Source organism: Schistocerca piceifrons, chromosome 9, assembly GCF_021461385.2.
Source record: "Schistocerca piceifrons isolate TAMUIC-IGC-003096 chromosome 9, iqSchPice1.1, whole genome shotgun sequence".
In the NCBI taxonomy this organism is placed as follows: Eukaryota; Metazoa; Arthropoda; class Insecta; order Orthoptera; family Acrididae; genus Schistocerca; species Schistocerca piceifrons.
Window position 1 is genome coordinate 40,358,153 of NC_060146.1, and position 24,075 is coordinate 40,382,227.

Below are 24,075 nucleotides of genomic sequence, written 5' to 3' on the forward strand. Positions count from 1 at the left end.
TTTTCTGTCACTGAGTGACCATCTTCAGTGCTAGAAGTTAAAAATTTTTTCACATTACGATCAGAGAGTACATCATAGAAAATCACAATTACATCTGCATATGAACATAACACTTGTTAGAAACAAACCTATATTGTATAACTTAAATTGGGATGCACTGTTGTCACTAAGCTTACGGCAATCACATAGACTGAGGTCGCTGTTTACCTGCACTTGTTCAGCAGACCTCGGTGTGACGGGGCTCGACGCGCCCTCTATGTGACATGTGTCACGTGAAGACATAGCATTATTGGTTTTGCGAATTATTAACACTAAATAACTCTTGTACTTTTGTGAATGGTGTAGTAATTCAAATTTAAAATGTACGTACAACACATAGCAGACGCAGGAGAATATCTAAATGTATTTTAGATATTCTCCTGCGTCTGCTATGTGTTGTACGTACATTTTAAATTTGAATTACTACACCATTCACAAAAGTACAAGAGTTAAAATGGTTCAAATGGCTCTGAGCACTATGGGACTCAACTGCTGAGGTCATCAGTCCCCTAGAACTTAGAACTAGTTAAACCTAACTAACCTAAGGACATCACAAACACCCATGCCCGAGGCAGGATTCGAACCTGCGACCGTAGCGGTCTTGCGGTTCCAGACTGCAGTGCCTTTAACCGCACGGCCACTTCGGCCGGCTACAAGAGTTATTTAGTGTTAATAATTCGCAAAACCAATAATACTATGTCTTCACGTGACACATGTCACATAGAGGGCGTGTCAAGCCCCGTCACACCGAGGTCTGCTGAACAAGTGCAGGTAAACAGCGACCTCAGTCTATGTGATTGCCGTAAGCTTAGTGACAACAGTGCATCCCAATTTAAGTTATACAATATAGGTTTGTTTCTAACAAGTGTTATGTTCATATGCAGATGTAATTGTGATTTTCTATGTTGTACTCTCTGATCGTAATGTGAGAAATTTTTTAACTTCTAGCACTGAAGATGGTCACTCAGTGACAGAAAATCGATTTTGCAATAGTAAAAAATATACGACCAATGCTGCCTCTTTTTTCAAGTATACCTGTTATCTGGTCGTAGTGCACAAGACAACATGGAGTCGCCAATCAATAAAAGTCCAATATAGGTAGAAAAAGAAAAATAGGAGCCAGGGAAACGCGTGTCTCTCCCCCTCCTGTTGTTCTCTCTCTCTCTCTCTCTCTCTCTCTCTCTCTCTCTCTCTCTCTCTCTCTCTCCCCCCCCTCTCTCCCTCTCTCACCCCTTGGTAACGCTCCCTGCCTCTCCCCTTGCAGTAATTGTCCAGAAATGTAATATTTTGCCCTTCACAACAATAAAAAAGTGATATTTCATGACTATGATGCCATTTAGTCACTATTGGAATGAGTCAACTGATAAAAATAACTGCGTGTAAGAAGTTGTAGGTATATGAAATGGAACGATCACGCTGACTCAGCAGAATACTGGAAAAATGTAGTCAGTCAACAAAGGAGACTGCTTAGAAATGTGCGATTCCTTCCAGAATATTGGCGAAGTGTGTGGGATCCATACCAAGCGGGACTAACTTGGGATACTGAACGTATACAAATAAGGACGGCACGAATGGTCACTGATTTTGTCTGACTGACAGGAGATAGATAGATGTTCAGCGATCACAGGCCCTGCAGACTACGCCCTGCTTCCACAAACTGCCTCTATTCCTTCCTGTTTTGGGCCCGGTTCCTCCAGGTGTCTTCAGTTCCCAGGGCTGCTAGGTCCTTCGCCAGGTGGTCCATCCAGCGCTGCCCTGGTCGTCGAATGGGGCGTTTGGTTTCCCCGCAAGTGCCATCTTCGCCTGTCTTCCATCTGGCATACGGGCTATATGGCCCACCCACTGTATTCTTTTGCTCTTTATCTTCTGTAGGATAGTTGGTTGTCGCATCAGAAGGTAGATTTCCTCGTTTTTCCTCCTCCTCCATTCTCCGTTATCTAAAACTGGTCCCCATATCTTCCTCATTACTCTTTTTCCCTTCCTCGCTTAGTCATGCTCCATGTTTCTGAACCGTGTATTACTGCTGGGCATATCACAATGTTGTAGATTTTCGTCTCAGTGTTCACTGAGGTCGATTTAGAGCCAAGCGTCCCTCTGAGGGAATGCGTGCATTTCGTTCCCACTGCTATTCTTCCCATGATGTCCATTTTTATGTTGTTGTCCGTGGTGAACCAAGATTCCAAGTATTTGACTGACAGGAGAACGACACGGAAATGTTGGAAAATCTGAACTATCATCCGAAAACGTACTAACCTAGTTCCAAGTACCAGTATCAAAAGAGGCATATGGGAGTGTGCCGCAGCCCCCTACCTACTGCTACCGAAGGACCACAGATTTCGTTCCAACACTTGGCTCGTGCTGCACTGTTTCCACTGGCAACAGGAAGTTGGTAGGTGTGGTAGAGTTTTTCAATAATAAGATAAATGAATAGTTAATTTTGTATGCTAAAATAATTTTTCTCCTTAGGTGGCGTTACGTCTGCTAAGTGAGTGAACGTGTGGTTGCAAGGATGTCAGCGAAAAGCGTTATTAGCTGCACTAACTAATCTGTTCTTTTTTTCGTCTTTTGCAGGTAAGTCACGATGACCCAGAGCTACAACGTATCCAAAACGAATTGGTGAGTCTCCTTCATAGATTTGTAGTGTTGCTGTTTTAATAGCCGTGATTTCTTCTTCTACTCTGAGGAAACTCCAGAACAGTCACTGTGTAAATTACTTCACTGCTTTGCATACACCGAGGAAAGTACTGAAGGACTAATTCATCCGTAAAGAAGAAATATATGTTGGTATTGACTATAAACTGACGGTTAGGAAGTTTTTTCTGAAAATATTTGTCTCGAGAACGGAAACGAAACGTGCACGATAAATGGTATAGACAAGAAGAGTCGTGCTGCAGAAGAATACTGGACTTAGGTCAGTAGATGCGACCGGATAAATAATATACAGGCATAGAATTGAATCGCAGAGAAAAATGATTTATGGCACAACGTGACTAAAATGAGGGGACAGTTTGGTACAGTCTAAAGCATCAGAGTATAATTATAATGGATGAAATTGTGGAAGGTAAAACCATTAGAGGGAGACCAGGTTGAGATTACAGTAGGCACGTACGAATCGATGTTGGGTGCAGGTATAAAGAGACTTACGTGGTGTAGAGTAGCATGGAGAGCGTCATCAGACCAGTCTTTCAACTGAAGGCAAATACTACAAAAACTACCATACCTATACACTTTCATGGCGAATTAATTAAGGCGAAGTTACAGAATTAAGACTAGCCAAAGAATTTACGAGAACGTGCGGTACAGCTTACTGCGCCCGCCAGTTACTAGATGGCACCGTTGTATATCTACATCTGCATCAATACTCTCGCAAGCCACCTTACGGTGTGCAGGGGAGGGTTCATTGTGTACCCATTTTTTCCTGTTCTAGTTGCGTACGGCTCCTCCGGAAGAACGATTGCTGGTAAGCCTCCGTGTGGACTCTAATCTCTTTCTAATTGTACCTTCATTTTCTTTTAGCGAGATATGCGCAGGAGCAAGCAATATATTTGTTGACTCTATTAGGAACGTACCCCCTAGATACCTTAACAGTACGCCATACCGTGTTCCATAACGCCTATCTTGCAGCGTCTGCCATTGGAGTTGGCTGGCAATCTAAGCCACGCTTTAGCGCTTACAAAATGAGCCTGTAACGAAATGTGCAGCTCTTATTTGACTGTCAATTCTATCCGGTATGGATCCTAACTGGCCAGCGCTATTCAAGTATTGGTCTAACGTTTTCTAAGCTGCTTCCTGTTTTGACGGGCTACATTTCCTGAGGATTCTTTCAATGAATCTCAGTCTGGCACCTGCCTTTGTCACCATTGATTTTGTGTTGTTGCTCCATTTCAAATCGCTCACTACACATACTGATAGACATTTTAAGAAAGTAACGGCGGTTGCGAATATGAACCACCTCCAACTAAAATAACAGTGAAAATTTGTGGCGGACTGGCACTCGCACCCGGATTTCCCGCTTTGCGCGAGCGGTCCCTTAACCTCTTCTGCTATCCGAACACGTGTACTGCTATGACACATGGACAAGAACATATCGAAGTTTGGGTCTGGCTGGAGGTGGTTTATATTAGCAGCTGCGAATACATTTCATGTGTTGCAAGCAGCTATAGTCTCCGCAGTGCATGGGGTGTCTGAAGTTTGATTTGCGCATTGTCATCGTGGTCTTACCACGGCAACAACGGATATGGCTGTTGACGGATCTCGATGCACTGTACTGCAGTGACTGCTAATTGTGGCTTGTGTGGGCGAAAATGTCATGGTGGGTCGCAGACCTCATCATCTTCATGACTAGCGATTGCGGATGCGGAAAAATCTGAGTAAGTTTAATGGTGAACTTCTGTCAGAGACAGCAAAGGACTTGGAAGAGCAGTTGAATGGAATGGACAGTGTCTTGAAAGGAGGATATAAGATGAACATCAACAAAAGCAAAACAAGGATAATGGAATGTAGTCTAATTAAGTCGGGTGATGCTGAGGGAATTAGATTAGGAAATGAGACACTTAAAGTAGTAAAGGAGTTTTGCTATTTGGGGAGCAAAATAACTGATGATGGTCGTAGTAGAGAGGATATAAAATGTAGACTGGCAATGGCAAGGAAAGCATTTCTGAAGAAGAGAAATTTGTTAACATCGAGGATAGATTTAAGTGTCAGGAAGTCATTTCTGAAAGTATTTGTATGGAGTGTAGCCATGCATGTAAGTGAAACATGGACGATAGTGTGGACAAGAAGAGAATAGAAGCTTTCGAAATGTGGTGCTACACAGAAGAATGCTGAAGATTAGATGGGTAGCTCACATAACTAATGAGGAGGTATCGAATAGGATTGGGGAGAAGAGAAGTTTGTGCCACAACTTGACCAGAAGAAGGGATCGGTTGGTAGGACATGTTCTGAGGCATCAAGGGATCACTAATTTAGCATTGGATGGCAGCGTGGAGGGTAAAAATCGTAGAGGGAGACCAAGAGATGAATACACTAAGCAGATTCAGAAGAATGTGGGTTGCGGTAGGTACTGGGAGAGGAAGAAGCTTGCACAGGATAGAGTTGCATGGAGAGCTGCATCAAACCAGTCTCAGGACTGAAGACCACAACAACAACAACAACGAAGACTTGCAGAATACTGAAGTTAAGAGACCACGGACGAATGTAGACAGATGAATCGCATCGAGACGAAGAGTAAGACTCCTCGAATTTTCGGTAGCTTTTCTTCAAACCTCGGAAAGCCCCTGCACACAATCTCTCCAACCAGTGCCAGAAGTGGCCAAAATGCTCCTCAAATGAGAGCGCTGGAAGTCAGTTCAGTAACTCCCAGGAACAAATTAATAATGTATCCGCCAATGAGCTTCCTGTTTACGGAAACGTGAAAAGAGTGTAGCCGCAGTCCCATGGCCGGACTCGCTTGTAGGAAATTTCGGTGGGAGGTTCGCACTGCATCCCCACAGAAAGGCATAGTTAGGAAAATTTACAGGCGCACGTGTTGCCATATATCGAGCTTGTGGAACGGAGTCTGAAGTCCACACGCAGTGGGATACTGGCAAGCGGTCAGCTCTAGACACCGCGGAAAGCCTATCCAATTATACTTCTGAAAGTTTACCAACAGCAACAGTCAGAGTTCTCACCCATACCACTACTGGTCTCCCATTCTGCTATTGAAAGTGTAGTGACGTAACAAGACTGTTACGCCACACGGTAGTAGCCAAAAGAAAGGCACGCTAGACTAATGCAGACGGGCGTGAAGTCTGGAACATGAGAACTTATAAATGAATACGAAGAAAAGTATGTAGATGCTTTTTACTTAACTTTTATTTATTCCTTGGAATACATCTCTCTTGAATACTCGTAAGCTATAGGCACTGATACAAATGGCTCCTTGTTAGTTCGTAGCCATTAACTTCTGATGGCTATTCTGTCTCTCGGCTAATGAGAGAGAAAGGCTTCGTACAACTGGGCGATAGCTAGGTTCGCGTACAACTGGGCGGTAGCTTGGTTCTCGTACAACTGGGGCCGAGTCCACTCTCGTATCACGAGACCTGCCTTGGTGGTGGCGCTAGGTCTGCGATCACAGTGGCGACACGCGGGTCCGACATGTACTACATGGACCGCGGCCGATTTAAACTACCACCTAGCAAGTGTGGTGTCTGGCGGTGACACCACAGAAAGCTCTGGAACTCCACCGACCGTCCGTCCGTCCCATTGTCCAGGATACTGGAAGGATTAGGTCTGAAAGGCTCGTACAGCTGTTTATGCGGTCTGTTGCCGCGAAATCGCACACTTTTGAGTGACGGCTGGTTCCTCGAGACACTGTAAAAGATACATCTGCAGGCCACGCCAATCGAAAAGAGTTCCCGTAGCCCCAAAGCCATATACAGGGTGAGGTATAAAGGATGAATGGTTTTCAAATGAACAATACATCGTTAGGAGTGCTTCAAAAATTTTTTTAATTACAGAATAACACTCAAATAATGTTGCCATTTAACAAAATTAATGCTTGAAAACAATTTCTCCCAGGTAACGGCCGTTAACAGCGATGCACTTCTCAAGGCGCTCTCGAAAGTTGGCTTCAACTCTCTGGAACCTGCTTCTGCCTATTTGGACGATTTCCACGCGAACAGCTTCCTTCAGTTCTTCAAGTGTGCGTGGTTTATGGCCGTACACACGTGATTTGAGGTGACCCCACAAAAGTAGTCACACGTGGATAGGTCAGGGGAACGAGGAGGCCAATGAATGTCCCCGAACTGGGAAATAACTCTTCCACGGAAAACAGTCTTAATTGCTTGTATAGTCAATCTTGCCGTGTGAGCTGTAGCTCCATCCTGCTGAAACCACACTCGCCGGATAGGAATACGTTTTCTTCTTAATTCAGGTACGAAGAATTCAGTGATCATCTCTCTATGTCGTTCAGAGGTTACGGTTGCAGTGTTTCCGTTCTCGTCTTGGAAAAAGTATGGACCAGTAACATCTGTACCTGTCACAGCACACCAAACAGTCACCTTGGGACTACGTAATGGTTTCTCGTGCAGTAGTTTTGGGTTTTCACTGGCCCAATAACGACAGTTCTGCTGATTTACCATTGCATTCAAATGGAAATGAGCTTCGTCACTCATAAGCAGAATAATGTTGTCATTTTGCTCAAATATGGCCTCCATTTCTCGTGCAAAATTTAGCCGCTGTTCATGATCTCTTGGATTTAATATTTGCACAATGGCCATTTTGTGGGGATGACATTTTAGGTTAGTACGCAAAATACGCCTTACCGAGCGATTACTGAGGCGCATCTCAGCCGAGTGCCTCCTAGCAGATCGACCAGGACTGCGGAGTATGGCTTGCCGAACTCTTTGCACATTTTATTATGTCCGAACTGAACGAGGAGCTCCTGGTGGTTTTTTGTTCATAATAGTTTCTCGTGTTCGAAGTGATTCTACCCAATGTAATATGGCGTTACGAATGGGAACACTATCATGTCTGGCGAGATTGAAATGGCGACGAAACTCACGGTGCACTGCAACGACAGACTCACTATTGTGCAGAAAACTATCGTGGCTAAACACACGATGTTGCACAGTCCACAGCTCCATGACTTTAACTAAACAAAATGGCAGGAGCTACCGATCACCTTACCACATCACTCCCCCCTTCCCCCCCCCCCACCCCCCTCCGATCGCCAGAGCCTGAATACTATCTGTTCTAAAAACGTCCGTCCTTTCTGCCTCACCCCTGTACATTAAAGAGAAATACTTGCTCTAGTATGAAGTGTTACATTAAGTACAAACAGATGAGATCTACATTGCTAAAAGCTACGCCCTAACCAATCATGTTATCAGCGAGCACATGTCACCACATAAAAACAGAATCAGTAACAAGAATCTCATATGCAAATCAAATGTGGAAATAAGATAAAAATGTGGGGAGAAGGCGTGAAACAGGTTTCAAAAAAATGGTTCAAATGGCTCTGAGCACTTTGGGACTTAACATCTGTGGTCAGCAGTCTCCTAGAACTTAGAACTACTTAAACCTAACTAACTTATGGACATCACATACATCCATGTCCGAGGCAGGATTCGAACCTGCGACTGTAGCGGTCACACGGTTTCAACTGAAGCGCCTAGAACCGCACGGCCACATCGGCCGGCAGCAGGTTTCACCTCACGCACTATAACAGGATTATGTCATTCTGGCATGGACCGTTATTGTGCAGGAAGATGGGTAGCTTCAGCTGCACATGGCGTATCTGAAGAAATGGAGGACTCTCTTCCTCTACGAATCGAGGCCATTATCACCGCTAGAGGCACTGTTCTCCTCGGGTGACATTTTTCCGCTGTGCTCCTGTAAGATGCATTAACACTGTGTACCACGTAGTACTGCTGAGTGTAGACACTTGGCCTTATGCCTTGCGTGAGAACTCACCCTCTCGCCGGGGAAAGACAAGCCGTCCCTTGTAGAGCCCTGCGCCGCGGAGACGGATGAAGGGATCGCGTGGGAGGGCGGAGGGTGGGAGTGACCCGCGCCGCCGGACGGGCCCATCGCTCTCTGCCGCGCGCCGCGCCCTGATGTGATTAGCCCCGGGGTCGGCTGTGGCGAGGTTTTAGCGCCGAGAAATGGCGCATCCTTCCGCCCCCGCATCCATCTGTCCGCCGGCGGCCTCGCATGCACTCTGCCGGGCCGTGTCCCCGCGGAGGCGAAGGCGGAGGCGGGGGCGGTGCCGCAAAATGAAAAGAAGTGGCGGGGAAGCCCCGGCACTTTGTTTCCCCTCAGGGCTGCCAACTGTGAAGAACTACTCTCCTAAGAGTAAGAACGTACACAACCCCACAGTGTTATCCATCATACTGCTTTTTTAACTTTTTATCTGTGAAATATTCTACTTTAATCTCATTCCAGCTAACCTGACTCAATACTTATCTCTCTTTCTCAGATATGTATTTTGTTTATTCATTTATTCAATCTCACAAAAAAAAAGTTGTGATGCTCTCTTAACTAGTGTGCTTAGTTACTTAGTTAACAGAGGAATGCGTATAGTTCATGAGCAGTAAATAATAAATGAGGCGCCAAGAACCGTAAGGGCCCATAGCACACCGTCGCTGATTTTGATATTTTAGCATGTATTCCGTCTCCCCCGACTTCTGTTGGTCTTATGGTGAACCAATTTTGTCTATGCTGCAGGCCTTTACATAAGTGTGAACATTCACAGAAGGCTGTCTCACACTTCAGTGTGGGCCTGATGACGGTGTACACTTTACGCACATGGTTCTGAGCGCACCAGTTATTACGAGGGTCACTCAAAAAGTAATGATTCCTATTTTTTCTCCTTAAATAAAGTAAAAAAACTGAATCAGGCGCTGTTCCTCAAAATTTCTGATTTTGTCCCGTTATAAATGGTTTTGTGAAAGCCTGTGACTGTGAGAACAATGGTTTTTTTTATAAATACGTAACTTTTTTGCTACCAGTCACGATTTTATTTTGTTCGTATTTTACAAGAATGATTCCCATTTCCAAGAGCGTTTTCTGTTTGTAGTAAGGCAGTTTTTCGTAATGTTTTCGATGTGTGAGGTTATGCTTCCCTTTGTTGACTTTACTGCAGTGTATAAAAAATGCACATTTTTTTTTGGTTATCAATTTTATACGTAGTCAGAGCGAAATTTTGAAGAACTTATGCTTACAGTTGTCTTATGGTCCGTTTGTGCAGAGACTCACTACACACAATTTTCGGTGCACGGTATACGTCGAGAATAACATACATAAACAAAGGGTTACAAATATGTCTTCAAGTGTAGTTGACAGAGATAATGTTACAGAGCTTCCACAGAGTATGATATACTTTTGTAGAAAGGATATTTATCTTCACAATATGGATCATAATTTTCTTACATATCTTTTACAAATGTGCTTTCTTCTACGTGTTACTATTTTTATTTAAGTATTTTGTCAAAGCATCTGACTAAATTCAGAGATGCACTTTAAAGCTTTTCGTTTAACATTCTGCCTTCATATTTTCTTTGGTATGAATATATCTCCAGAGTCTCTAAAAAATCATTTTATCCCCTTTGACATTTTTTTTCTACTTTTCCAAATGTTTATCCTGTACAATGCAAGTGGTGATGTTGTGTGTCCAATCTTTAATGTTCTCTGTGTACCCGGTGTTGAAATTTCGGTCTTTTTGTCCTAGGTAGAACATGGAGCATTCCTGGCATGTTAATTTGTATATTCTAGGCTCTAGGGTCTCAGTATGGATGATGATTAAACTTTATATTAGTATTAGTTTTTGTTGTTTATTTGATGTAGAAAACTCGTGTCTTACTTTCTGATTTTTTTTAAAAAATTTGCAATGTCCTGTGATTATTGTCAATATAGGGGATTCTAGTCATACGTTTGTTTTTGTCTTTTTCTTCCGCGGCGCACTTTGTATTTGGGTCTTTCTTCACTAGGAGTATGTTTAGGAGTGTAATCATTAGCAGCTGCAATCTGCCTCACTATATTTATTTCTAGTTGCTTGTTTTCTTGGTTCAAAGGTATTTTACTTGCCCTATGTAGCACTGTCCTGTATGCTGCCTGCTTGTGGATGTTTGGGTGACATGAAGTTGCAGGGACTGTGGTATAGGTCATTGTACTTGTAAAATATGAATCTTGACTGGTAGCAGAAAAGTTATTTATACACAAACCCAGGTTCATTCGTTCTCAAAAATGACAACGCATGAACCTGTGTTCAGTGTATGCTGCCTATAGCATCTGAAGATGGTCATTGTATGGTCGAAACCGGTTATAACTGTGTCATAAATATGTGATTGTGTCTATAAATAAACAAATTTTTTTTACAATTACTATCTCTTCCCTGTACGGGAATATACGTAATGGATGTACAAGAGTAGATTGTAGGCACATGGTTTACGGCATATGGAGGTTTGAGTACAGCCGTGCAGCTTCCTCGGGTAGCCCAGTGCCCAGTGATAAGGCTGTTACTCGCGATAATTGGGAAATCCGTTTGAGTCTACACCTACATATACATCTACATCCCTACTCCGCAAGAGTACCTCTATCGGTTCTCCCTTCTATTCCAGTCTCGTATTGTTCGTGGAAAGAAGCCTCTGTGTGGGCTCTAATCTCTCTGATTTTATCCTCATGGTCTCTTCGCGAGATATACGTAGGAGGGAGCAATATACTGCTTGACTCTTCGGTGAAGGTATGTTCTCGAAACTTTGACAAAAGCCCGTACCAAGCTACTGAGCTTCTCTCCTGCAGAGTCTTCCACTGGAGTTTATCTATCATCTCCGTAACGCTTTCGCGATTACTAAATGATCCTGTAACGAAGCGCGCTGCTCTCCGCTGGATCTTCTCTATCTCTTCTATCAACCCTATCTGGTACGGATCCCACACTGCTGAGCAGTATTCAAGCAGTGGGCGAACAAGCGTACTGTAACCTACTTCCTTTGTTTTGGGATTGCGGTTCCTTAGGAATCTTCCAATGAATCTCAGTCTGGCATCTGCTCTACCGACGATCAACTTTATATGATCATTCCATTTTAAATCACTCCTAATGCGTACTCCCTGATAATTTATGGAATTAACTGCTTCCAGTTGCTGACCTGCTTTATTGTAGCTAAATGGTAATGGATCTTTCTTTCTATGTATTCGCAGCAGATTACACTTGTCTACATTGAGATTCAATTGCCATTCGCTGCACCATGCGTCAATTCGCTGCAGATCCTCCTGCATTTCAATACAATTTGCCATTGTTACAAACTCTCGATACACCACAGCATCATCTGCAAAAAGCCTCAGTGAACTTCCGATGTTATGCACAAGGTCATTTATGCATATTGTGAATAGCAACGGTCCTACGACACTCCCCTGAGGCACATCTGAAATTACTCTTACTTCGGAAGACTTCTCTGCATTGAGAATGACATGCTGCGTTCTGTTATCTAGGAACTCTCAGTCCCTGTCCGGCACAAATTTTCTTTGTCGCCATTGCATTACATAGATGGTGTGTGTCCTTATTCGCAATTGCGAATACGTTTCATGCAATTTGAAGCCATTTCGAAACTTTTCTTGCTTTTTCCTAAATAGAAGTTCGATTCTTATAAGACTCCAGGGTGGGTTTTCTACTTCCATATTTAACATTGATCGGGTGACAAAATTTTACGCCAGCTCTTCACGGAAGTTCCGTTACGTAATCGGTAGAGCGTTGTGTGATACTGCTCTGCGGATGTGTCGCCGGCGTGGTCAGATTTAGACGTGCCCGGTGGCTGGGGACCCGTCGCGATTAATCGCGGCCTCGTGTAATGGCCGCGGTCGCAGGTCCGGGTGGGTAGGGCGCGCAGAGCGCGGCTGGAGTCCGGCCGTCCAGAAATACCGGCCACTGACGCGCATCCGGCCCACTCTATTCCTGACGCGCCTGCGGCCGCGGCGGCCCACACCGCCGTACGCCGGCTAACACATGATACCCTCTTAAACGGCGGCAGGTGTAAAACCGAAAGGCAGCCGCGCTCCAGAGCTCTTCCAGTCGCGACGCGGCAGCTATTTGTGGGCCGTCGGCGAGGCCTACACAGACACTCCGCAAGCCACGGTGCATGGCGGAGGGTACCCTGTACCATTACTAGCCACTGTTCCACTCGCAAATGTTGTTGTTGTCGTGGTCTTCAGTCCCACCAACCGATCCCTTCTTCTTGTCAAGTTGTGCCACAAACTCCCCTTCTCCCCAATTCTATTCATTACCTCCTCATCAGTTATGTGATCTACCCTTCTAATCTTCAGCATTCTTCTGTAGCACCCCATTTCGAAAGCTTCTATTCTCTTCTTGTCCAAACTATTTATCGTCCATGTTTCACTTCCATACATGGCTACACTCAATACAAATACTTTTAGAAACGACTTCCTGACACTTAAATCTATCCTCGATGTTAACAAATTTCTCTTCTTCAGAAACACTTTCCTTGCCATTGCCAGTCTACATTTTATATCCTCTTTACTTCGACCCTCATCAGTTATTTTTCTCCCCAAATAGCAAAACTCCTTTACTACTTTAAGTGTCTCATTGCCTTATCTAATTGTGTCAGGATCACCCGAGTTAAATCGACTACATTCCATTATCCTTGTTTTGCTTTTGTTGATGTTCACCTTATATCGTCCTTTCAAGGCACTGTCCATTCCGTTCAAATGCTCTTCCAAGTCCTTTGCCGTCTCTGACAGAATTACAATGTCATCGGCGAACCTCAAAGTTTTTATTTCTTCTCCATGGATTTTAATACCTACTCCGAATTTTTGTTTTGTTTCTTTTACTGCTTGCTCAATATACAGATTGAATAGCAACCCTGTCTCACTCCCTTCCTAACCACTGTTTCCCTTTCATGCCCCTCGACTCTTATAACTGCCATCTGGTTTCTGTACAAATTGTAAATAGTCTTTCGCTCCCTGTACTTTACCCCGGCCACCATTAGAATTTGAAAGAGAATATTCCACTCAACAGTGTCAAAAGCTTTCTCTAAGTCTACAAATGCTCGAAACGTAGGTTTGCCTTTCCTTAATCTTTCTTCGAAGATAAGTCGTAAGGTCAGTATTGCCTCACGTGTTCCAATATTTCTACGGAATCCAAACTGATCTTCCCCGAGGTCGGCTTCTACCAGTTTTTCCATTCATCTGTAAAGAATTCGTGTTAGTATTTTGCAGCTGTGACTTATTAAACTGATAGTTCGGTAATTTTCACATCTGTCAACACCTACTTTCTTTGGTATTGGAATTATTATATTCTTCTTGAAGTCTGAGGGTATTTCGCCGGTCTCATACATCTTGCTCCCCTGAAGGTAGAGTTTTGTCAGGACTGGCTCTCCCGAGGCCGTCAGTAGTTCTAATGGAATGGTGTCTACTCCCGGGGCCGTGTTTCGACTCAGGTCTTTCAGTGCTCTGTCAAACTCTTCACGCAGTATCGTATCTCCCATTTCACCTTCATGTACATCCTCTTCCATTTCCATAATATTGTCCTCAAGTACATCGCCCTTGTATAGACCCTCCATATACTCCTTTCACCTTTCTGCTTTCCCTTCTTTGCTTAGAACTGGGTTTCCATGTGAGCTCTTGATATTCATACAACTGGTTCTCTTTTCTCGAAAGGTCTCTTTAATATTCCTGTAGGCAGTATCTATCTTACCCATAGTGAGATAAGACTCTACATCCTTACATTTGTCCTCCAGCCATCCCTGCTTAGCCATTTTGCTCTTCCTGTCGATCTCATTTTTGAGACGTTTGTATTCCTTTTTGCCTGCTTCATTTACTGCATTTTTATATTTTCTCCTTTCATCAATTAAATTCAATATTTCTTCTGTTACCCAAGGATTTCTACTAGCCCTCGCCTTTTTACCTACTTGATCCTCTGCTGCCTTCACTACTTCATGCCTCAGAGCTACCCATTCTTCTTCTACTGTATTTCTTTCCCCCATTCCTGTCAATTGTTCCCTAATTCTCTCTCTGAAACACTGTACCACCTCTGGTTTAGTCAGTTTATTCAGGTCCCATCTCCTTAAATTCCCAAGTTTTTGGAGTTTCTTCAGTTTTAATCTACAGTTCATAACAATAGATTGTGGTCAGAGTCCACATCTGCCCCTGGACATGTCTTACAATTTAAAACCTGATTCCTAAATCTCTGTCTTACCACTATATAATCTATCTGATACCTTCTAGTATCTCCAGGATCCTACCATGTATACAACCTTCTTTTATGACTCTTGAACCAAGTGTTAGCTATGATTAAGTTATGCTCTGTGCAAAATTCTACCAGACGGCTTCCTCTTTCATTTCTTACCCCCAATCCATATGCACCTGCTATGTTTCCTTCTCTCCCTTTTCCTACTCTTGAATTCCAGTCACCCAGTCACTCATAAATAGAGGGAGGGCAAAACGGCACTCTATACGCATCCATAGGAGCGCTAATTTCTCGTATCTTATCTTCGTGGTTATTACCACTGTTGGTGGCAGTAGAATCGTTCGGCAGTCGGGTTCAAATCCTGGTTCTGGAAATATTCTCTGTAATTTTTCTCGAAAAGAACGTCGCCTTCCCTTCAGGGATTCCGATTTGAGTTCCCGAAGTAACTTCCTGACACTTACGTGTTGTTCGAACCTACCGGTAACAACTCTAGCAGCCCCCCTCTGAATTGCTTAGATGTCCTCCTTCAGTCCGATCTGGTACGGATCCCAAACACTCGAGCAGTATTAAAGAATAGCTCGCACTAGCGTCCTGTATGCGTGCTCCTTTATAGGTGAATGACCCTCTCCTAAAATTCTCCCCATAAACCGAGGCCGATCATTCTACTTCCCTACGACAGTTTTCATATGCTCATTCCACCTCACATCACTTTGCAACGTTACCCACTGAAGTTCAAACGGCTTGACTGTGTCAAACAGGATACTAGTCAAACCTTATAGGTTTGTTCTTCCTACTAATCCACATATTTTTCCGCATTCAGGGCTAGCTGCCATTCGACACACAAACTGGATATTTTGCCTAAGCCGTCTTGGCCGGCCGAGGTGGCCGTGCGGTTAAAGGCGCTGCAGTCTGGAACCGCAAGACCGCTACGGTCGCAGGTTCGAACCCTGCCTCGGGCATGGACGTTTGTGATGTCCTTAGGTTAGTTAGGTTTAACTAGTTCTAAGTTCTAGGGGACTAATGACCTCAGCAGTTGAGTCCCATAGTGCTCAGAGCCATTTGAACCTAAGTCGTCTTGTATCTTGCATCAGTCACTCAACTACGACGCCTTAAGCCCGTCTCACACGGAGCAAGGTTCGCCCCAATTTGGCGAGATGGCGTGCATGCCTGCCGGCTTGCAGGGAAGGGAGCCGGCTATCTTCCATGTCGAAGCTCTCCCACCGTGCAAGATCGGCAGCTAGTTGTGTTGTGATCGGTTGCATGTTGTATCGAACGAAGATGGCTGCTTCAGGTACAGATGTTCAGAGCAAACTGCCATTATTCGCTGTTTTGGTGCTAAACGATGCAGAAATGCATGCTAATGAGAGAAGAAGAAAGAAAGAATTGACGAAAAACTGTATTAAGAGGAGAAACGTTGGAAAAGGTGTGCTCTCCATGCTTCATAAAGAGTTGAGGTTAGTTCGCATAACACCTACTTTTGTTTGAAAAGTATCACCATTTCATTACTGTTTGACTTTATAAATATACAAATATTGACTGTTATATACGAGTTTATTTTATAGGATAGAAGATCGTACATCCTTTGCAAATTTTATACGTATGGATATGGTCGAAGAAGACACACGTCACTTGCAACTCTTCCGAGTGCTTCTGCACGCAAGTGTTTATTATAGTAGTTTGCGCTTTTCATGACGTACGGACACTGTTCTTCCCTATAAGTACATATCAATGCTTCAGTCGCTTCCTTGGACCACTGCGGTGCCATTACGTAACAATTATAAGAACTTGCTACCGCACCTCACAACAGCAGAGAAGCGACTATCAACAAAGGCTTCCCGCCCAAGCTTTCCGCGACTGACGTCACAAACGAAACGTCTCATGATTGGCCAACGCTGGTGGCACGCAGGGAACCTTACAAGAAAAATAGCACCGGACCCATCCTGGAAATCTTACAAGGTTCCCAGCAAGGTAGCCCGCTAGCAGACGACGGAGCCCTCAAGGTAGCCGTCGCGCGAGCCAGCAAGGAAACTTACAGCGAATCTTGCTCCGTGTGAGACGGGCTTTATCGTACACCACTGCATCATCAGGAAGCAACTGCAGAGTGCTGCCCTGCGTGTCCGCTAAATCATTGTGTGTACAGAGGAAAACAGCGGTCCTGCCACATTTCCACGGGGCACTCCTGACGATAGCCTTACCTCCGGTGAACATTCGCCGTCGAAGACGGCATACTGGGTTCAGTTATTTAAGAAGTCTTCGAACCACTCGCATATGTGCGAACCTGTTTGTATTTATGTGACGACCACTCACAGACGCCAGATTTAGGGAATGTAAAACGTGTTGTGGGACGCAGAAAACAGTGCAGTCGTTTTCGTGGTGTGGAATCTCAGCGATTTACCTAATCTCCAAATGGTCATGAATCATTTGCGTTTCCGACCAATAGTGGAAGCATTTCCGAAACAGCGAAGTTTGTTAACTGTTCGCGTGCCGCCGTGGTTAAAGTATACGGCCCATGGCAAAATGATGCTCTCCAAAACTGGCGCCGATGCAACTGTGGTGCAATACCGGCCTTAGGTGACAGGAGTTAACGATACGGGGCAAATAGACGTGCAACTGTTGAACAGATGACTGTCCAGGTGAGTCAAGGAGCTACCAGCAGTGTCTCCTCAACGATCGTTGAGTGAGCGTTGGTGCGTGTGGATCTCCGTAGCAACTGTGTGGCCCGTGCGCCCATGCTGACCACGGTTTGTCGGCCACGAGGGCTGGAATTTCCGCACCAGCACCGCAACGTCCACTGAGTGGCGACCAGTAGCTTTCTTAGATGAAACACGTTTTAAGTTGCGTTGGCCGGATGACCGTTGGCGTTCCCAGCGTGAAACGTCTGAAAACAATTTTCGGAAGGTTCCAGGCCTAACTATTCTCGTTGCACTGGCAAGCAAAATGGATCAACACAATTATCTATCTGTCTTTAGGGACAGATCTTCTGTTGCACAGAAGCTCTTCTGTTCGCAGAAGAGCTTATGTGAAGTTTGGAAGGTAGGAGACGAGGTACTGGCAGAATTGAAGCTGTGAGGACGGGTCGTGATTCGTGCTTGGGTTGCTCAGATGGTAGAGCACTTGCCCGCGAAAGGCAGAGGTACCGAGATCGAGTCTCGGTCCGGCACACAGTTTTAATCTGCCAGGAAGTTTCATAACAGCGCACACTCCGCTGCAGAGTGAAAATCTCATTCTGGATCATTATTGTTATTTTGTACTCACACAATGTTCTTCATATGACCAACGGCAACAGTTATCTGTTATTATTGATAAGGGTGAAAGTTGTTTATTAACAACAGAAAAAAGATTTTTAAGCTAGACGAAGTATTTAGGCGATGTTTGATATATTTTGGTTTGTGTTTTTCAAATTTACCTTTTTTTGAGGAAATTGATTTTGTAGCACGATGTGATAAACCTGTATTTTCTTATTTTTACTACAAAATCTCTGTTTCACGTTGCAAATCAACCATAAACCTGAATTAAACGTTGACAGTTTCAACACTTCTGATTTAGAAGTAACAGACAGGAGGATAACTACGTAGGACAAAAATGGTCCATAGGTTTCACATCCTTTTATGTAATCTCTTACTAAGTAAGTTTCTAGATGGTTCACCGCTACCGGTTGCTAGGGGAATCTAGTAAAATACTGACGGCATTCGTTAACAAAGCGAGCGAAATCAGCTAACGTCTGATATGTTATGCAACATACCCAATGTACAGGTAACGCGGTTACGATGTTAAGTGACCAACGGTAGTTTTACAACTCTAATAGTAGGTATGCATAAAACTCCAATATCTGTTTTCTCGGAAGCTAGGGACCATTGAGTGAGTAGCCGCTAGACAGGTAAACAGGATAGATCCCTCTACAACATACCCTAAAAAACTCATCAAAATCCGAGACGATCCGAGACGCGCAGTTGTGTAGGTGCCAAATTGGGAGGCCAATAGCGAAAATTACCTGACCAGTAGTGGGACAGGCAGCAACGCCTCATGTCGGACGTTGCTCCAAGAGCTTCGGCTCGGGTACAAAAGCTATCAATCCTATTTCGCGCTGCCGTCGGCCGCCACAGCGCCTACCGAAATACGCTTCCGCGCTGGTGTGTGCGTTAATCGTAGTTCGTCGCACTTGAAGGTGTCGGTCAGTTGCGCCGATAAAAAGCTGGGATGATTTCACACCTACACTACTGTCCAGTAAAATTGCTACACCACCAACATGCTGTGCTACAGACGCAAGATTTAACCGACAGGAAGAAGATGCTGTGATATGCAAATGATTAGCTTTTCAGAGCATTCACACAAGGTTGGCGCCGGTGGCGACACCTACATCGTGCTGACATGAGAAAACTTTCCACCCGATTTCTCATACACAAACAGCAGTTGACCGGCGTTGCCTGGTGAAACGTTGTGATGACTCGTGTACGGAGGAGAAATATGTACCATCACGTTTCCGACTTTGATAAAGGTCGGATTGTAGCCTATTGCGATTGCGGTTTATAGTATCGCGAATTTGCTGCTCGCGTTGGTCGGAATCCAATGACTGTAGCAGAATCTGGAATCTTTGGGTTTAGGAGGGTAATACGGAACGCCGTGCTGGATCCCAACGGCCTCGTATCGCTAGCAGTCGAGATGACAGGCATCTTATCCGCATGGCTGTAACGGATCCTGCAGCCACGTCTCGATCCCTGAGTCAAAAGATGGGGACGTTTGCAAGACAACGACAATCTGCACGAACAGTTTGACGACGTTTGCAGCTGCATGGACTATCAGCTCGGAGACCATGGCTGCGGTTACCCTTGACGCTGCATCACAGACAGGAGCGCCTGCGATGGTATACTCAACGACGAACCTGGGTGCACGAATGGAAAAACGTAATTTTTTCGGATGAATCCAGGTTCTGTTTACAGCATCATGATGGTCGCATCCGTGTTTGGCGACAACGCGGTGAACGCACATTGGAAGCGTGTATTCGTCATCGCCATACTGGCCTATCACCCGGCGTGATGGTATGGGGTGCCATTGGTCTCGGTCACCTCTTGTTCGCATTGACGGCACTTTGAACAGTGGACGTTACATTTCAAATGTGTTACGACCTGTGGCTCTACCCTTCATTCGATCTCTGCGAAACCCTACATTTCAGCAGGGTAATGCACGACCGCATGTTACAGGTCCTGTACGGTCCTTTCTGGATACAGAAAATGTTCGACTGCTGCCCTTGCCTGCACATTCTCCAGATCTCTCACCAATTGAAAACGTCTGGTCAATGGTGGCCGAGCAACTGGCTCGTTACAATACGCCAGTCACTACTCTTGATGAACTGTGGTATCGTGTTGAAGCTGCATGGGCAGCTGTACGTGTACACGCCATCCAAGCTCTGTCTGACTCAATGCCCAGGCGTATCAAGGCCGTTATTACGGCCAGAGGTGGCTGTTCTGGGTCGTGATTTCTCAGGCTCTATGCACCCAAATTGCGTGAAAATGTAATCACATGTCAGTTCATTCAGCGAAACTAGAGTCGTGTGTAAACACGGCAAGGCGCGCGACCACAGCGCTGCCGTCGAGGGGGGTACAAGGCAGGTGCGTCAGAAATTAAAAAATGAAAGTCGCGTTTTTTATAATTTGGCATCTGAACATGATCAAGTGATCCGAGAACTACCCTCCGACACCTTTATTTACATTACATTTATATTTATTTTCACTCAAAAAGAGAAATATTTAAGCTTTCAGGAAAAATTGTTTTGTCGCGTTACTCTATATTTATCACGCCATATCTCCTAAACTGTGTGTCGTACAGCAAAATAATTTTATAGTTGCCTTCAGTGCTATATGTTGATGACGTCTGAAAATTTTCTGCCCAATAGAGTCAGTAATAGTGAAGCAATGAATTAAAATCTCACGTCTGATATAGAACTTTTACCAAATCATCATTCGAAATATAGTAAGCGACAAACTTTTTCCCTTTAAATTCTTTTGTGGGGGTGTAAGCGAGAAAAGTTTCAGAAAGGTATGAATTTAATTTTGTAGTTTGTTCGAATGTGATGGGTGCAACCGTTTGTCCTTTATGAGCGATGCATTGTGTGGTTCGCTGGCGCGGCGCTGTCACTGTGGCCGTCTCAGTTGCAGGTGTGAGCTCGTTAGTGCTTAAGGTCATCTGTAAAGACGCTTGAAAGACTAGTTGTTGATTATTAGAGTAAGTATATGTGTTTGTAGTCACGCTGAGCTTTCACTGTTTATGTGCGCATCAAATAGCATCACATGGTTTCTTATTTTACATATTCACTTATTTCATTAGCATCACATACGGCTGTATTATGTCATCCACGGATTCAGTGAGCGAGGTCGACGTGTCAGTTTTGAGTCCACCAAAGAAGCGAGCAAAAAAGAAATCATTAAGTTCTTCTGAGAAGCACATGGTGCTTAATGTGTATAAAACGGAACTTTTACATCCAGAGCAGTCGATGAGTGATATTGTTTCGAAAACAGCTGCAGCTACAGGTGTTGGACATTCTTCAATGTATCGTGTGATAAGTGGGTACAAGGCCACACACTCTTTGAAGTCTACCAAGAAAGGAAAATTACGACAGAAACTTTCTGAAAATGTTGATGACTTCGATAGAAATGCGATACGAAGGAAAGTACACGAATTTTTTTTTTCGTAACAAATTGCCATCAATTGACAAAGTGGTTACAGTCGTGAACGAAGATGCAGATCTGGCCAAGTTTCGGAGAACTACATTTTACAAGTTATTGAGGGAAATGAATTTCATATATGTCCGGCGTGCACGCGATAGCTTGCTAATAGACAGGGATGACACCTTTTTATGGAGGCGGCGTTATCTTCGAACCATTAAACGGTTGAGAGATGAAGGCAGACCCATTTACTATTTGGACTAGACTTGGGTGAACGCAGGACATACCCGAAGTTACGTCTGGGTAGATGACACTGCAAATTCCTCAAAACGAGCGTTTCTGTCCGGATTATCCACCGGAAGCAAGGGCCCATCAGGTAAAGGGAAACGTCTGATTATCGCACACATTGGCAGCAAAGCAGGGTTCGTTGAAGGATGTTTGTGGACTTTCGAATCCAAGAAAAGTGGAGATTATCATGAGGAGATGTGCGCCGAAACCTTCGAGAAGTGGTTTCAAGATTTCTTCCTCGGCTTCAGGAAAATGCAGTTATTGTTCTTGATAACGCGCCGTACCATTCTCGGAGAAAAGAAAAAGTTCCCAATGTGAATTCCAATAAGCACGATATATCAGAGTGGCTAAAATCTAAAAACATCCATTTCGAAGACGGTATGTTGAAGAAAGAACTTTAGATATAGTTAAAAATCACAGAACAGCGCACAACGAATACGCAATAGATGAAATGGCGAATAATGCAGGGAAAACAATTCTCATAATTCCTCCGTACCACTGTGAATTAGGCACCATCGAGTTAGTGTGGGCCAGAATCAAAGGCTATGTTGCAGCGAAAAGGAAAACATACAAAATGCCGGAAGTTAAAGTACTGCTAGAAGAAGCAGTAAGAACAGTGGTTGCAGAGGATTGGAACAAGTGCGTCCTCCATGTCGTAGAAAAAGTGGAAACTCAAATGTGGAAATTAGACTGCATTATAGAGGAGAGAGAGGAGCAGTTTGTTATAAATCTTAATGAAAACAATTCAAGTTCGACAGAGTGAACCTTGTTTCGTCCTTTCTCATTATTATTACTGGTATTGTTATTAAAATTAACAATTAATTGTGTTTTAATGGAGCGTTTTGTTAGCAGCCTGAATGACAATAAATCTGCTTCGACAGAATGAACTCAGTTTAACATTATTTTAACATTATTGTTAAATTTATTTCGTACATTGTTGCCCAGGTTTCTCACGGACCGCTGTGACAGCTCGGCAGCCAGCCGAACGCCGCCAGCTGCAAAGCGTGCGCCAAGGATTTTCCACACCCCTACGTATCACGTGAACACCGAATGCTTTCTCTGGAAACGAGCGTAGTCGCTCACGCGACACTGTTTATGTTTCGTCCCAGCTCTCGGTGAATAGACTTTAGTATGATATATTTGTCCTATCAATACCCCTTCATTATCTGCATTTCTTCTTGGTGTAGTAATTTTAATGGCCAGTAGTGTACATCCGAGATTTAGCCCGACAATCGTTTCTCCATCCATGAGAGCTATTATCATCTTCATCAGTACAGAAATGCAGTGTATTCCGCAGCCAGATGCAGTGAGAAACGAATTCTCCATTCTGACGGGATGGATCACAAAGTGAGCATTCATCCTTTTCAATTACAAATGCCAACTATTTTTTGCCCTGCAGTGCTGTATAGACAAGTGAAACAATTGGAGAAAGGCGATCAGTTTGAAGTGTAGTGGCGGCCAATTGCAGGCAGGCTTTTGGGAGCGGAGCTCGGCGCTAATGAGGAAAGAGTGCCGGAGCGGCGACCTGTGATTGCTGGGGCGCTGCTCTCAGCGCGTTGTCTGCCCGCGACATTCGTGGCTAATTGGTCGGCCAGAGGACTCGTTCCGCTGATTGGCTGCCTGGTCCGGCTCTGTAAGCCACGTGTCCCGGGGCAGTTCGCTTGCCGTTCTGCCAGAGGAGCGCAGTAACTGCCACGGCTATAGAAAGCGCCGACCCGTCTGGGTGGACAGCACGTGGCGGCGCCGCGCATCCTTGCACGGTCGCCACTCGCTGTCCCACAACAGCCGGCTGTTTACAGGACGAATTATTTCGTTACAAAAGCGACAGTGAGTCTTTATTCACGGGATGTAATGAGTTCTATCTACAGAGAATCTCAAGGTGATTCCACATTTCTATGTTTCCAGGAAGCTTTTAACAGTGTTCTTCAGATATGACTTCAAATCACAACTGCTTGCCTACAGAGTATCATCTCAGCTGTGCGACTGGACTCGTGATTTCATGTTAGAAAGGTCACAGTTGCAAGTAACTGACGAAAAAGTCACTGAGAGAAACAGAAGTGATACCTGTTCGTAAGGTATATAGTCGATAAAAGAGACCATCTGAGCAGACCTGTTAGATTGTTTGCACATGATACGTTCATTTAACGTCTCGTAAAATCACCAGAAGCTCAAAACCAATAGCAAAATGATTTAGACAAGATATCTGTATGGTGCAATATGTCGCAATTGACCATTGTTATTGAAAAGTGTGAGGTCTTCCACATGGGTGCCAAAAGGAAGTCGCTATATTTCGATCATACGATAAATTATACGAATTTAAAGGCTGTCAATTCAATTAAGTACCAAGGAACTGTAATTACGAACATATATAATGTTCTGGAGAAGAGAAAACCAAAGACTACGTTTTATTGG

At 44.3% G+C, this 24,075-nt stretch overlaps 1 protein-coding gene across 1 annotated transcript in view; it reads right to left on the bottom strand.

Annotated features, from left to right (window-relative positions):
• LOC124716676 (hapless 2-like) overlaps positions 1-24,075 on the bottom strand; it is a 61,616-nt gene that overhangs the window by 11,993 nt on the left and 25,548 nt on the right. Inside the window, exon 3 of the mRNA XM_047243214.1 lies at positions 8,494-8,868. Within this exon, the coding sequence (XP_047099170.1) occupies positions 8,494-8,868 (375 nt within the window). The remainder of the gene's footprint in view (positions 1-8,493; positions 8,869-24,075) is intronic.